The 15,004-nt window shown below is 37.3% G+C and overlaps 2 protein-coding genes, 1 long non-coding RNA gene and 1 pseudogene across 5 annotated transcripts; 1 reads left to right on the top strand and 3 right to left on the bottom strand.

The window, feature by feature from the left end:
- Window positions 1-1,400: 1,400 nt before the first annotated feature.
- Window positions 1,401-2,108, bottom strand: LOC120189527. The gene is made up of 2 exons (XR_005522531.1): window positions 2,025-2,108; window positions 1,401-1,793 (listed from the first exon to the last, which is right to left on the bottom strand). It is a non-coding gene; the product is annotated as an uncharacterized LOC120189527 (long non-coding RNA).
- A 1,213-nt stretch (window positions 2,109-3,321) lies between these two features.
- Window positions 3,322-5,769, bottom strand: LOC120189662 (probable L-cysteine desulfhydrase, chloroplastic). Of its 3 annotated transcripts, none has more exons than XM_039192883.1 (2): window positions 4,308-5,769; window positions 3,322-3,630 (listed from the first exon to the last, which is right to left on the bottom strand). In XM_039192883.1, exon 1 carries the CDS (start codon window positions 5,686-5,688, stop codon window positions 4,309-4,311), a length of 1,380 nt encoding a protein of 459 aa, XP_039048814.1. In that variant the 5' UTR covers window positions 5,689-5,769; the 3' UTR covers window positions 3,322-3,630; window position 4,308. The 3 variants fall into 3 exon arrangements, with proteins under 3 accessions (XP_039048814.1, XP_039048813.1, XP_039048815.1); XM_039192882.1 differs by having other exon boundaries at window positions 3,570-3,601; XM_039192884.1 differs by lacking the exon at window positions 3,322-3,630 and adding an exon at window positions 4,120-4,138.
- Window positions 5,770-7,502: 1,733 nt separating this feature from the next.
- On the top strand, window positions 7,503-9,786 carry LOC120189629 (annotated as a pseudogene).
- A 286-nt stretch (window positions 9,787-10,072) lies between these two features.
- LOC120189627 (protein NRT1/ PTR FAMILY 4.5-like) lies at window positions 10,073-12,222 on the bottom strand. Its single transcript, XM_039192852.1, has 4 exons — window positions 12,211-12,222; window positions 11,641-12,090; window positions 11,433-11,557; window positions 10,073-11,312 (listed from the first exon to the last, which is right to left on the bottom strand). Exons 1-4 carry the CDS (start codon window positions 12,220-12,222, stop codon window positions 10,073-10,075), a joined length of 1,827 nt encoding a protein of 608 aa, XP_039048783.1.
- Between the last annotated feature and the right edge of the window lie 2,782 nt (window positions 12,223-15,004).

Below are 15,004 nucleotides of genomic sequence, written 5' to 3'. Positions count from 1 at the left end.
ATTAAAGAAGCCAAGATAGCGATTTCAAAGATGAATGGTAATCATATTTATGGAAGCAAAGTTAGAGTCTCTTTGGCTAAGTACAGACCCCGACAATCTTACTGGAGAAAGTCATCGACTGTTGTTTGCCGTAAGTCTGGGCTGGAAGATATTTCGGGGATTAAATTCTCTGAAGTTGAGGGCGTTGTGGACGAGGATAAGCTACATGTGCTGAGTAACTGTCTTGTGGGGTGGTGCAAGAACTTCATTAAAATTGGTAATCTTGCTAACCAAATTCAAGCCAAAGGACTTGTTGGCTTCACGCTTATGAGGGCTGCTGCAAATGTAGTTCTAATGGTTTTTGAAGACTCTGATTCGTTGAGAATCGTGAAGGATGACTTTCTAGAGACTCTTACAGAATGGTTTTCCAGAGTGGAAACTTGGTCCGAGAGCCTAGTGGTGAATTGTCGTCGCGTGTGGTTAGTTTGCGAAGGTATTCCTTTTCACGCTTGGAATTGGGATACTTTCAAAAGCATTGCAACAAAGTGGGGCAAATTATTATCAATCGACAAAAGTTGCGAGTTTCCATCATCTTTTGATCGGGCTAAAATCCAAATACTCACAAAAGATCAAGTGAGAATTGATGAGTTGTTGGAATTGAAGGTCGGTGATAATTTATTCAAGATTATGGTGCATGAAGTTGATCCATCCTTCAAACCTAACTCTTGGGTCCCCGAAGATTGCGATATCTCATTAGAACTTGATCCTCCAATTGATACTTAATTGTTTGGCATATGTTTTCAGAGGCGTTTTTTTTTTCAAGTTTTTGGTTGTAATGTTGGTTTGTTTTGCATTAGGTGTTGTTAGATTTGGTTAATAGGACAGCCAATTTAGAGGTTGTTGTCTTACCTAATGAAGGAATTGGCTGGTCTAGTGGTGCTATTTATGGGTGGTTTTAGGTTGTTTTTGTTCATCGGTTCTGTTATAGGTGTTTGTAAAGTTGTATCTTTTGTAATCTCTTATGTGCAATAAAATCCTTAGGCACTCTTTTCCTCCTTCCGTTGATTAAGGAGCTACACTACTAGCTCCAACAATCAAGAAGGGGGTTTTTAACGAGGCCTGAAATTCTTATCAAAAAAAAAAAAGAGGAAGAACAGATGAAATCTCAGTTGGCATATCAACGGGTACATCGATATGGTGGTTGTTGGCATCAACGATACCAAAAGAGGCCCCAAGAGGCGGATCCAGTGGATCCACTGCTTCAGACAAAGTCGTCCTACTGACATGTAAAAAGAAAATCTCAGCATTGAGTAAAGAAAACTACCTACTGGCTTCCATGTTAGAAACATCATGAGCAGCGTTTTCCTCCTCCATTATGATAAACATATCAACAGAAGCAGAATTCCCATGAAACTTTATCATCCGCTTCAAATCCTTCTCGTTCGAGACAGTGATGAGAGTCTTTTTATTACCCGGGAGGAAGTACTTTATAGACATAGTATTCATGCTAGGATTAAACATTTCTGCTATTTCTGTCTTGAAGTCGTCGAACTTCGTCTGGCCATCGACGTCTATGGCATGAGCATCCCCGCCTTTATACGACAACGTCCCATTCTCGTCAGTCACAAATTCGCCACCCGATTGACAAACTGCTATGACCCTATTTGCAGCCATGACCTGCCGATCGTCGAGAAAACGAGAAATGCTTCAGCAAAATCCATGGAAACAAAACAAGTAAAGCAGAACAAATGGTTTGAAGGATAAATTCCGAGTCCAGTGATCTTCTGCTGATTAAGGGTCGAGTTTGGTCAATGCTGAAACAACAGAAAACAAAAGGCGAATTTTTTATTATGATGGAAAAGAAGACATTTTGGGTGAATTTAACTACAATATACAAATCAATAATCAGAACAAGAGACCCAAGCTTTCATTGAGACCCCAATATATATGAAAAAGAACGTAAAAACCCTAAGAATTTTTTAAAAAATTGAAGAAAGAGAGGAAATATATGCAATCATTGGGCAAAATTGGACGGAATTGCGTACCTTTGAATCGGAGGATTAGGGTTCTTTTGGGGGTAAAACTGGACAGATTTGGGACACCTCTCTCTGTCGACCAGAAATCTGAGTTGGACTGACGAGGGAAAGAGAACAAGTATGAAATGTTTTGGTATAATAAAAAATTAGCCCTCAATTTTTATATGTTTTATAAATTTGATCTCATTATTTTTATGAATAAACTTTAATCCTTAACTTTGCAAAAAGAGTTTTATCATTTTTGTTTTTGGGTAAACAACGCGTTTAGTACATAAACCATCAGTTTTGATCCGTTTTAGTACCTAAACTTTATTTTTAAAAAAAATTATGCCTAACGTTTAGTTTTTGTTTCATTTTAGTATTCGTCGGTAAACAATTAGTACATTAATGATCAATTTTAGTATTTAAACTTTAAAAAAAAACTCAATGTTAAATTTTAAACAGTGGCACTAAAATAAAATAAAAAATAAACTTTAGGTATGCTTTTGAAAAAATTAAAAGTTCAGATACTAAAACAGACCAAAATTTACAGTTTAAGTACTAAACATATAATTTACCCTTTAATTTTATGAAAAATATTGATTAAAACATTTAATCTTTAACGATGTTAATGTTATAGTGCCCTGTCCACCTTATAATTTTATGAAACATATTGATTAAAATAAATTTACACTTTAAATTGAAAAAAAATATAAAGTGCAGGATTTATTATGCACTTTTTCCATAATATATTAATATAATTAAACAAAATAAGAAAAAGTCTAATTGCACTCTCAGTCCAAGACTCTTTGCTTATTTAAAATTTAGTTTCTTCGCTCTATTACCTTCACGTAAGACATGGCAGACACTACAACAGTGCAATCAGGAGTAAGTCGTTTTTTAATAGTTAAAGTTTTTAGCGTAAAGTACACGTGCAATACCTTAACAATCACTTTTATTCCTTTTCAGTCACCTAATTATCTTTTATTTCAAAATCTTTCCTAACGTTACGTTTTGATTTTACGTTAGTCACCCTTCATTAAAAAGTAACAAAATTATTGATTTGACATTTTTTTCAATGATGACGTAATACACATTAGCATCACTGTTAAACTTTTAACGGTAGGTGACCAAAATAAAAGTAAGACGGAACATTAGATAAAATAAAAAATAGTTAATTAACCAAAGAAATGATAGGTACTAAACATATGTGCCCTCTATTTATTGGTCTTGATAAAAGCAAGAGTATCTTATTTTGTCGATGAACGATAACGATTTTTTTAACGGGTGATCTAAAAATGATTACGGAATGAAATATTAGACACAATAACACTAACCGGATTCGTTTAACGGATTCACCATCATAAGATTATTGTGTTTGGAGAGGCAAATACTAACAGATATCTACAGGTTCCGAATTGGAAAGAAAGGCAAATACTAGACCCATGAGAGTTGCAAAAAAAGGCAAAGCAAAGCAGAACATGTTTGCGTTTGACATTTCATACAAGTAATCAAGATTCTGCATGGTACCGAAACCATGCCGATGGCCATCGCAGGCTGGCTGGCCGGCTCTTATTCCGGTGGACGAGGAAATACTACTACTTCAGCTGCACACAAGTAGAGCAAGAGCAGTAGTCCTTAAACAACTAAAATGCAAATTTATCTGTTAATTACAGAATTATCATTATTATTTTACGTCGGATATACTAACGACGATTTCCATGTTCCATGTGGTTCCATGCATGAATAAGACACAGAGACGAGAAAAGATGAAACCTAAACGCATACATTCTATTTGCAAAACAACGAACCCGGTAGCTACCTAACCGGTTTTACTTGGCAGCCGAAAACCATTATGCATTCAACCTAAAATCAATTGACAATAGGTGTAGGGTTCGACTTTAAGATAAGATCATAGGAAACCTTAATACTTAACCGATATCAAGTTCCTACCAAGGGATCATGACAAGGTTACTCGGCTTCAGTGCTCTGCTCGCGGCTATATTTGTCGATTTAGGTACCATAAGGCTTATTCTTTTCCTTTTATGTCCCAAGTTCCAACACTATGCTAACAAAAGAAAATGAACTAGAAAAATAAACGAACTCAAGTACAGTATAAACACTGCTACAATTCACTTCTATATCTATTAGCAACCGAATTCAGCAGGGACTAAGTTCAATACGATCAAAGCGAAGTGTAACACGAGACAAAATGCATGGAAAAGAACAGCATATCTTCTAAAACAGCAATCAGAAATTGATATAAAGTTCTAACAAGCAAATTTAATATCGGAAGAGAGCAGCGGCACTAACCTTATGAATTGGGAAGAGAAGCACAAGTGAATGCATTGTGAACAAGTTGATTGATTGCATCCCTAAACTTGTAATAATCCTCAACCTTGTTGTAAACTTGATAAGAGATTCTTGCATACCCCGTTACTACACCATCCTCCCCATCCTTGGGTGATCGATAATATATCGGAACTTCAACACCGAACTTTTCCCTTAAACATGTCCTCAAGTTCAAAGCATCGCGGTCACTCGAAATCCCCAAATAAGCAGGTAAACCGACCATAACCATGCTCGAACACATCTCCGGAGGACAACCGAGATGAGTTCCCCATGCTTCAACCAACATCTTCCCCATCTCGACAACAGATTCATGGTTCCTTTTCTTGATCCCATCGATCCCGTCTTCAAATCTATTGATGAACTCCAAAGCCTTTGGAACTACCAACTGAGCACTATAATCTCTGGTTCCTATCCAAGCACTTTCGATAGCTAATCCATTGCCGTACTCGTGCGAAACAACGGGATGGTGCAAGTCGGAGTTGTTTATAGACCTTTTACAGTACAAAAAGGCAACAGATGGTGGGCAAAAGTACCACTTGTGCAAATTACTAGTGTAGAAATCAGCTCCGATTTGTTTCATATCGACATCGACGCACCCGATTCCGTGAGCGGCGTCAACGAAAACCTGGTCAACGCCTTCTTCTCTACAGATAGTGACCAATTCTTTAACGGGAATTACTACGGTAGGCATGGAAGTAACATGATCGATAACAGCTAATCTTACCCTTCTCCCATTTTGTTTCCCTCTCTGTAATGCTTGTCTAAATTCATGTACAATTTCATCTACAGAGTTAGCGGGAAAAGGCAAAGGGACCTCGAAAACACACCCGCCTGCGCGTGTGACATAAGCCTCGACGGACTTCTTGACAGCACCGTAAGCGTAGTGAAGCATGACGGCGGCATCCCCATGGTTGAATTTCCCCTCGGCGAATCCCCAAGCCATTTGCTGCAGCACGATGGCGGCGGCGGTGGTGGCGTTGTCGACGATGGAGACCTCATCGACGTGGTCGGCGTTGATGAGGTCCTTGATGATGGTTCGCGATTGGAGGATTTTGGGCTGGAGCTGGTTGAAGTAGAAATCGTCGGGCTGTTGGAGCCACTGCAGCTGGAAGTCGTGTTGGGCGGAGACGACGGAGGAAGGACAGCTGCCGAAACTGCCGTTGTTGATGCGAGCGACGGTTGGGTCGTGGTGGGAGAATTCGGAGAGTATATCGGATGGAGTAAACAACGGTGGTGATGAGTCGGCGTGCAATCTGGATCTCTTGGGAAGACGAGATTTAGCTTCGACGGCGGAAGTGCCGTTCACGGCGGCGTTTGGGGAGTCGTGGAGAGGAGAGGCCATGGGGAAGGAGAAGCGGTGAAAGGATCCAGGGGAGCAGCAGAAGAAGAAAGATTCAACTTCGAGGAAATGAGTGATTAAGTGACACATGTTGCACCGTAAAAAGAATAAAAAAATAACTTTATCTAGTTGAATTCAGACAGTGTACCGCACTGCTTTATTCTATTAATCAACTCCTCGTAATTGTGTCCTAGACAACTACCATTATCCTTATGTTGTATAATTACTCGAACCGAATCGAATCGAATCGATTTATAAATTTTAACTATCGATAATACATATGTTATTATCATTTGACATTAAATATTCACATCTTAATGAATAATAAAAAAATTATTATCGATATCGCTTGATTCGTGCTCATTTTTATAGATGTCAAATTTGAAATATAAATCTCTAAGGGGAGGGAGATATGACATTCCATGTAATATACCCTAAAAAATCCACTGTTGGTAATAAAATATTACCGATGGCAGAGAATGTTGGTCAACCAAACGGAGGAATGAGATTACATTCCTCTGGTAATCTCAAATTACAACCAAACACCTCCTAAAGATATATATAAATTTTAATTTATAAATAAAAAATTAATCATTACTTTTAACCTTGTACAAAAATGTCAAATTACATATCAAAGTCGCAATATTTTTTATTAGTACGAAGTGATTATAATTTAATATCTATTTAAAATTGTCTTAATCATTTGGCGATAAACGTTCGAACACATCACAGACGATGTGCTCAAATTGCATCCAAAAAAGTTAGTGACCAAGTTGCATATCGAAACTAAAGTGAAGGGCCAAAAGGTGCATTAACCGAAAAATAAATAAGGAATATGATACTGCTCGAATTTCAAAATCTCCTAACGCCTGTGACGTGGACGTGCACTCTTTCTGTTTTGTTGGATTATTATTGCGTAACAGTAACCACTTAAAGATAATGTATGTACCTGCCCACGTCTTTATCGGTCCTACGTGTCCACAAGTGTGTTTGTTTAAAATAACTGGATTTCATATTAAGCTCCACATCTTGTTGAGGGTCGTAAACGAGTTGAATCGAGTTTGATTTGATTTAAAAATTTTGAAATAGAGTTTGACTTGATTCGAAAACTCGTGACTTTAAATTTTTCAAGTTCAACTCAAATTCGTAATCATAAAATAAAGCTCGTAAAAGTTCGAAATGAAAAAAAATCTTAAACTTAACTCGATTAAAACCTTAAATTCAAGCTCAAACCTGAACTTTAAATATATGAAAACCTTATATTGTATTTTTTCACAAAAATAAAAATCAACACAGGAATGTTAATATTATTGATAAATTATTTTTTAAATAAAATCTTAATATATTATATTTTCGAGTAGCTTAATAGCTTTTCGAGTAAAGTATCAAGTAGCTCGTTTCTGCTCGTTAAGAACTCTAGTCGAGCTCGAGCTCGAGTTGAGTCCAACCGCGTCGAGCGAGTATTTATCGATCTTTGATCGAGTCGATCTTGAGTAGCTCTCGATTAATTTTAAATTCGGGATCATTTCTGATAAAAGAAATTGGGATAATTTTTCTTTGTAAAACCTAAATTAATGTATGAACTGAACTTTATTTGTAGGTGTTAGTTTAGGTTTAAATATAGAACTAATACTTAAATCACTTTGAAAAATTTAGAGTGATATAAAATAATATTTATTTAAAATTTTATTAATTTATCGATAGTACAAACAACTCTGTAAACATTATTCGAATTTAAATTTTCTAAGAATAATATCATTTTCTTTTACTACGAAGATTATTCAATAGATTTCTAAGAATAATAACATTATTTGAATCTGAGTTTTTCCTAAGTAAGAAAATAGGGTGTGTTTTTTTTCAGCTTTTCATCATGCCTTTGTATGAGCTATATCGGATGGCTAGGGGGAAGCTTGATTCATCTCAACACAAGAACCCTTCAAGCTACACTGATTTGTCTTCTGTGTAAGTTTCGGTTTTACTCTCTGGTTCGTTCCTCTTACGTGTTTTAAACACTGAATTTCATTTGTTAACATGTTGTTCGATCTTGTATGTGTTGTTGTTTGAGTGCAGACCTGAGAATGACATTGTTCGATTGGTATGGGAAAATGGTCAAGTTTCAATGCAAGGTCAGTCTAGTAGGGCTAGAAAGATGATTTCTTGTAGTGATAAAGATGTTGGAAATGCGGGGGGTTTTACAAGAATGGGAAAGTTTGGGGTGGTGGACTCTGTATTGAGTGATGTTCCGATGTCGGTGGTGCCGACTCATGGTGCTGATGATGAAGTGGTGCCTTGGCTGAAGTACCCTGAGGCTCAATCTTTACATGATGAATGTTCTGGTTTATTGCCTGAAGTATCCGGGCTCACTTCGAATGAGATCCCAACTAATAGTAACTTAGCATCATTTGATAGAAGACGCCAATCCATTCGAGATTCGTTTACTGTTTCTACAAATGATGCTTTGGATTTCGAACGAGGAAAGCTGTCGAAGGTTTGTAAACCCGCAGATGACGAAGCTAGGCCGTCACAGCCACGTCAAGTGTCTTCTCCGTATTTTAGATCATGAAATTCGGAGAGTATTGGTAATAACCTGAGCCATACCTTCACCAACCGTTCCATTTGCAGATATTCAATGGGAGCTAAAACATCAGATGATGCTTTGCCTGACACTAAGGTGCAGAAACAAGATCCTGCTGCACCTTGTAGTAGTACTGTCTTGATGAATTTTTCCCATTTCGCACGTCCTGCTGCGATTGTTAAAACTAGTCTTAAGAACATAGGTGCTATGGCTAGGATTGAGAAGAATGGAAGTAAGGGAAAGGGGATCGGTGGCGGTGTAGGATGCTGAAGAAGAGTCTGTGGGTGTGAAAAAAGCAATTCCTGCTCAAGGTGGTAAGGGGTCTAAGAGAAGTCGAGCAGAAGAAGTGCATAATTTATCTGAAAGGGTGAGAAAATGTATTCGATTAGTTCGATAATTCAAAAAAGTTGTCCTTCATATGGCTGTGTCTGAATTGTAAGACATTGACTTTCACAAACAGAGGCGAAGGGATAGGATAAACGAGAAGATGCGTGCCTTACAGGAGCTCATACCAAACTGCAACAAGGTTGGTAATTCGTATTACTTTTAAATCAAGAGTTCTCTTGGAAGCAAATGCGAATCTGGAAATAGATCATTGAGCTTAGGCTTATCCATGCTCATTTTATTAGTAGTTTAAAACAAATAGCCTATTCATGCTTCTTACCTTCGACTGCAATCAAAGTTAAATTCACCAGACATGGTTAAATGCTTCAATGAATTTTTTATTGAACCAAAAACAGACCAACAAAGACTTAATAGCTTTTGTATTTTAAAGATGTTTACTTTTTACATTTTGGCATTACGAGGTGGACAAAGCTTCGATGCTTGATGAAGCAATTGAATATCTTAAAACACTCCAACTAGAGGTGCAGGTAAGATATCCATCTTCTTTCTCTCAAATCATAACTGTTAATTTTCCTTTTAGTGTATATTTAAATGTTGACTCTTTGAAGGGCAATCAAAATAAGTTCATTTTATCAACTACTGATCGTTTGCAGATTATGTCTATGCGGGCCGGCTTGTACATGCCACTGATGATGTTTCCAACTGGAATGCAACACATGCATGCAGCTCATATGGCACATTTATCATCCACTAGTGTTGGAATGGGTGAAGGTATGAGTTTCGGGATGCCATTTCCCCAAACGGATACTGCAGCTTCTGCTTGCCCTATGGTTCAGGTGCCTCCAACCCCTGGAGCACCTTTTTCTGGCCCCTGCCCTGGCCCACATCCGCCCGGCACCACTACACTCCAGGAGATATCGGGATCTAACCTCAGGCCATATGGGCTTCATGGTCATGGACTTCCGATGTCGATGCCGGGTGCACCTTCTATTCGTATTCCAATTCAGAGTATCAACTCACAAGTGACAGAGTACACTAACATCAATGGCTCCGTGAATCAGACATCTACTCAGGTTAGGAAAATTTTATTGTTCCTATTCAAGTCATTGAAAAGAAAAATAGGGTTTCTAGTATTTGCCAAGTCGGGGTTTAGTTCCCACAGGGAGAAAGTTGCTTCTTAGGGTATAGCAGCATACCCTTGATGACCAATTTCGACACATCGAGCAGATTTTGAATTCTTTGCTTGCATTTGTAATTCATTTATTAAGATCCATCATCCATGCTAATAATGCTAGTCTGTCTAAGAGATAAATACCTCAATAGTATGTATCCGAGAGTTTGTTTAGGCCAACCTCTGGCTCTGGTTTATCGACTCTTCGAATTGATGAAATGATTTTTATTTTCTGTCACATGCACACAGAAACATGTGTGTGTGTGTGTTTATGTCCCTCATCAACAACTTGTAAGCTATTGCTTAGATTCCTCTGTTTGAACAGAAGGAGCTTCCTGTGTTTGTGTTAGTCCTCCATCCAAGGTGTTTTCTTCCCCTTTGACAAGCGGTCCGCTACTCAAATCCTTAGCTTCGGCTTCAGGATGATCAAGTTCTTTTATTAGTTGTTGCTTGGATTCCTCTGTTTGAACAGAAGACGGAGCTTCCTGTGTTTGTGTTAGTCCTCCATCCAAGGTGTTTTCTTCCTCTTTGACAAGCGGTCCGGTACTCAAATCCTTAGCTTCGGCTTCAGGATGATCAAGTTCTTTTATTAGTTGTTGCGTTGATTCCTCTGTTTGAACAGAAGAAGGAGCTTCATGTGTTTGTGATACTCCTCCATCCAGGGTGGTGTTTTCTCCCTCTGCTACAAGAGGTCCGTTACGCAAATCCTTAGCTTCGGCTTCATCAGGATCAGGTTCGCCCGTCTTGTATTTGTACCATGAGGCCCAGTACAGATAATTTATAAAGTTTAAGCAGCTAAGGATGGCTAAAAACCAGTAAAAGAGATTCAAGTTGCTCTGGTTTAAGTCTAATCCATGAATCCAACCCTTTCCGCTTGAACCGACTCTTTTGGTGATGGAGTTTATGATGTTTACGAACACGGTGCTCAAGAAGTAGCCGAAAGATAGAGATAACCAGGTAAAGGATGTCGAGAGTGATCTCATGCCGATCGGTGCTTCCTTGTAGAAAAATTCCAACAGACCCACAAGAGTGAACATGTCTGCAATTCCGAATATTCCGTATTGAAAGGAGAGCCAGAAGAGACTTATGGGCTTGAACATGTTCTTATGAGCTTGATCCCTTCTTTTAACCTCAACGATACCGGCAACAGCCATTGAAATTGCTGACAGAACAAGCCCCACGCCGACGCGTTGGAGTTGCGTGATGCCGGATGGATGATGTGTGATTTTTCGAGCAAAAGGGACGAAGAATAATTCATAGACAGGAATCAGAATGGACATGAAGACCAGTGGGATTATCGGGATTGATGCGGCGGGAACGTTGAGTTGTCCGAGATGGCGATCCATGATGTTACCTTGCTCAACCGAGAATGTCTGCAGCTGCGCCAGACTTGTGTTCATTATGATGGTACTGCCTAAAATGGGCAACATTCTGGTTAGTATCTTGACTTCTTCAACTTGAGTCACCGTGCACACTGTCCACGGTGACGGTGTCGCTTCCGGCTCTTTCGGAACAATTGCTGCTTTATCTAGGAATCTGACCAAGAATCAAGGATCGGAATTAGTTTCAGAAAATTTCTTAGCATGTTTAGACATCATACAATTGTTTCACATGCATGATTCAACATCATTCAATTGTTTCACATGCATGGTTCACCTGAATTGGTTGGTGTGGGAGATACTTTCCTCCCTGCAACTGGTTTCGTCTTCATCGACCTCGTACAATTCATCCGGTTTATCCGGCAGAGCTAGCCGTCTATTTTTGAAGGCAACTGCTATGACCTACGAATCGTCGATCACAACACACAAGAAGTGTTTGTCACACTTGTTTATATTTGTGGATATGCATGAGATAAATACTGAACCTGAGCTATCCTTATGATGGGGCTATTAGCAGCCGTCGGTTCCCGTAGGCGGTAGAAAGGCTTTCCCGATGCAAGAACACAGAATCCGATGAACGTAGCCACCGTCGATATGAAGAAACCCCAAAACCACTTATGCTTTTCCGTAGTCAAATACACGATGCCCGTCACTCCGACGGAAGCTCCGAGTGTAGTACTGAGCAATAGCCAGTTGAAAAACCTTGCTAGAGCTTTTGCTTCCTTGGGGTCTTTATGATCAAATTGTTCACCACCGAGTGCCGGAAGAGCTCCCTTAACCCCACCGGACCCCAATGCTAACAATCCCAATGAAGTGTAGAACATCACCGCCTTGCCGCCGTGTATGCAGCTCGGCTTGCCGAAACAGAAGGCGGGCTGCAAATCCTTATAATAAGCCTGAATTGTAATTAATGCCAATCCCTGCAAGTTGAAAAACTTGTCTCAGTTAGCATATAGGGTTATAAACAAGTAAAGCCGAGTATTATTGAGCTCGACTCAACTTGAAAACTTTAAAATTGTAAAGCTCGACTTGAACTCTAAATAAAAAATTGAAACTCGACTTGACATGAAAACTCGCAAGCTTAAGATTTTCAAATTCCGTTTAAAATAAAAAATTAAAACTCCACTCAAATTTGAAAGTCTTATATTTACTTTTTTTTTAAAAAATAACATATAAATATTAATAATATATTTATTTTAAAAAATTCTAAAATTTTAATATATTTATTTTTCGAGTAGCTCGTGAGCTTTTTGAGTCGAGTATCAAGTAGCTTACTTTAACTCGTTAAGAATTCGAGTCGAGTCCATTCTATTTGAGTACTTATCGAGCTTTGACCGAGTCAATCTTGAATAGCTCGCGATCTGTCTCGTCTTATTTACATCCCTAACTACTATACTAACAAAACTCAACTCGATTTGAAAAGCTCGAATTTTTTACTTGATTTGGTGTTAGAAAACTCGACTCAACTTGTAATTTTATAAACACGACTCGACTTGACAAAGTTCAAATTCGAATCGAGTTATAAAATAGAGTTTGAATAACTCGAAACTTTTAGTAATTAGTGTATTGATTTTCAAGTTAGAGTCAAGTCCCTCAACACTACATGATATATGTATATCACATATGAAAAATATGAAAGAATATATATGTATATCATATATAGTTATAGAAAAACGTTTAAATTTGAATCAAATAGTGCTATAACATTATAAATATTTATAATTATATATATAAATTCGAACAATTCAACTAAAAAAATTCAAATAAAGTTTGAGATATAAAATATGATTCGTCAACTATAATTTTTTTTATTCAACTCGATCAAATACTCATCCCTAGAAGGAGGGTCCAAATAAGCATTGGCTCCTAATTTTCAGGTCCTTGTTAACTTTGAAGTTAAACAATTTGAGTCCTAATGTTTAATCCTAATTCAAATTAGTTTCTCACCAGAACTTCTACAAATCCGAAAATCAGACAGGTGGTGTATCGGCTAATGAAGGTGTCGGAAATGAAGCCGCCGACGAGGGAGAGCAAGAAGGTTGATCCCATGAAGTTTGTAAGTGTGTTTGCAGAGGTGGGGAGGTTGAAGAACATGACATAAAGGAAGTAAAGCACCATGCTCACCATGTTTGCAACAAAACCCATGTTTTCTAATGACATGAGCACTGCCAAAGGGGGGGGGGACATTACAAAAGTTGATTAATTTGTAAAATTTTAAAACTAAGAGGGACTTAAAGAGACATTTTACTTTTAAAATAAAGATAAAAAGGGTTTGGGTTAAATTACCAAAAAGGAACATGGAAGCTTTGAATCCACCTTTATTCTTCTCGTCAACTTCGGTCATCCACGGGAGCCCCTGTTTGTACGTACGTGCATGCATGCATAATGTTAATTTCCTCTTAACAATGTTTTTATTTTAATAATTTTAAAATTTGCCAATATAACACACATCAATAATGTTTTATATTTCAAATAAAATCTGAAATATAATTTTATATGCATGATATAACAAAAATATGTAAATATGTTATTTTATTCTTTTAAGAGATAGAAGTGCAATTATAGTTCGCTCGTTGATTATAATCATAATTAGTGGCGAATCCATAAAATATTTTTAGGGTAGACACATATATATTCATAACAAAAAATCTTCGTATCGAGTGAGCACAACTAAAATTTCAGAATATATACCTTCAGTAAAATAAGAAACTAACCTAAAGAAATTCGTACATCCACCGCTAACCATAATCAAACATTACATGTGTATAAAATATTAGACAAGTATAAAATAAATTCCACACAACATGTGTATAAAATATCAACTGTTGTTATTTTTGGTATAACTAATCGTTTTCCGATTCATTGATCGATTGATTATCGGTGGTTTTTTTAAAAATTTAGAAAAAATGTGTCAAGATCTCCGACTGTGACTAGTCCTTATTCGAATGTTGTGAAGGCCTGACATAGGGTGATCATTTCAATCCAACTTGTTCAATTGGTAGTACTATATGATTCGAACTCTGTATATAATTTAAGACGTTTAATACTTCATCCCGTTAGACCAATAATTAGTGCAAACGTACCGAAAGACTAGAAAAGTATATTTACGAAAACTAGTTACAGCGAAACAAACAAACCCTAAGTATGATACGAGAAGCAACAACATAAAAAGAGAGAGAATTAATTACCATCCTGAGTGATGACCCAAAAATGACCAGCAGCAGCTGATGAAGAAGAAAGTGGCCTCAAAATACAAAAGTCTATACATACATACACATGTGTGTATATATATATATATATATATACATATTTAGCACCAGAAATGCTACCACAGACCAAACACATCGATTTTAACGTTAATCACATTAGATTCATCGCCAAATTTATTTTGTTTTCTCTAAAGTTGTTGAAGTTTTGGATTAATTTTGTTCTTTTGTTGTTTGTTTATGTTAAGTATAGCTACTGTATTTCATTGAATGCATCATCGTTCTTCGACAAAGCTTTCTACCATGGTCATCATTTTGGCCGTTTCTGTATAATATTCCATATTCCATCTGTATGCAGAAATATGCTCCGTAAATTAGTTTTGGAGAGTCGTTCTTATAATAGACTTTATTCGGATTAATCGGTCGATGGATTAGATACCGATGACTAAACCGAAAGTATGTATTAAACAAGCATTTGCATTGCAAACTGGGTTGAGAGGATTACTCCTATAACTAGTCTTTACATTTTATTATTCGGATTAATAGATTAATAAATTCAATATCGATGGTTAAACCAAAAATAGTCTGTACTGTTGTTATATTTTATTTTAAAAAAGAATATCCATTGATATTTAATTGTTTG

The sequence above is a fragment of the Hibiscus syriacus genome, unplaced genomic scaffold (assembly GCF_006381635.1).
Source record: "Hibiscus syriacus cultivar Baekdansim isolate YM2019G1 unplaced genomic scaffold, ASM638163v2 tig00116958_pilon, whole genome shotgun sequence".
NCBI classification, from domain to species: Eukaryota; Viridiplantae; Streptophyta; class Magnoliopsida; order Malvales; family Malvaceae; genus Hibiscus; species Hibiscus syriacus.
Note: the sequence above shows the minus strand (reverse complement) of the source record. Positions and strands in the feature narration are given on the sequence as shown.

Coding starts and splice junctions, on each gene's coding strand:
- LOC120189627 (XM_039192852.1), bottom strand. Junction 11,558..11,640: donor CCATCATAAGGATAGCTCAG/GTTCAGTATTTA, acceptor GACGATTCGTAG/GTCATAGCAGTTGCCTTCAA. Junction 11,313..11,432: donor TCCCACACCAACCAATTCAG/GTGAACCATGCA, acceptor ATTCTTGGTCAG/ATTCCTAGATAAAGCAGCAA.
- LOC120189662 (XM_039192883.1), bottom strand. CDS start 5,688: ATGGCCTCTCCTCTCCACGACTCCCCAAACGCCGCCGTGAACGGCACT.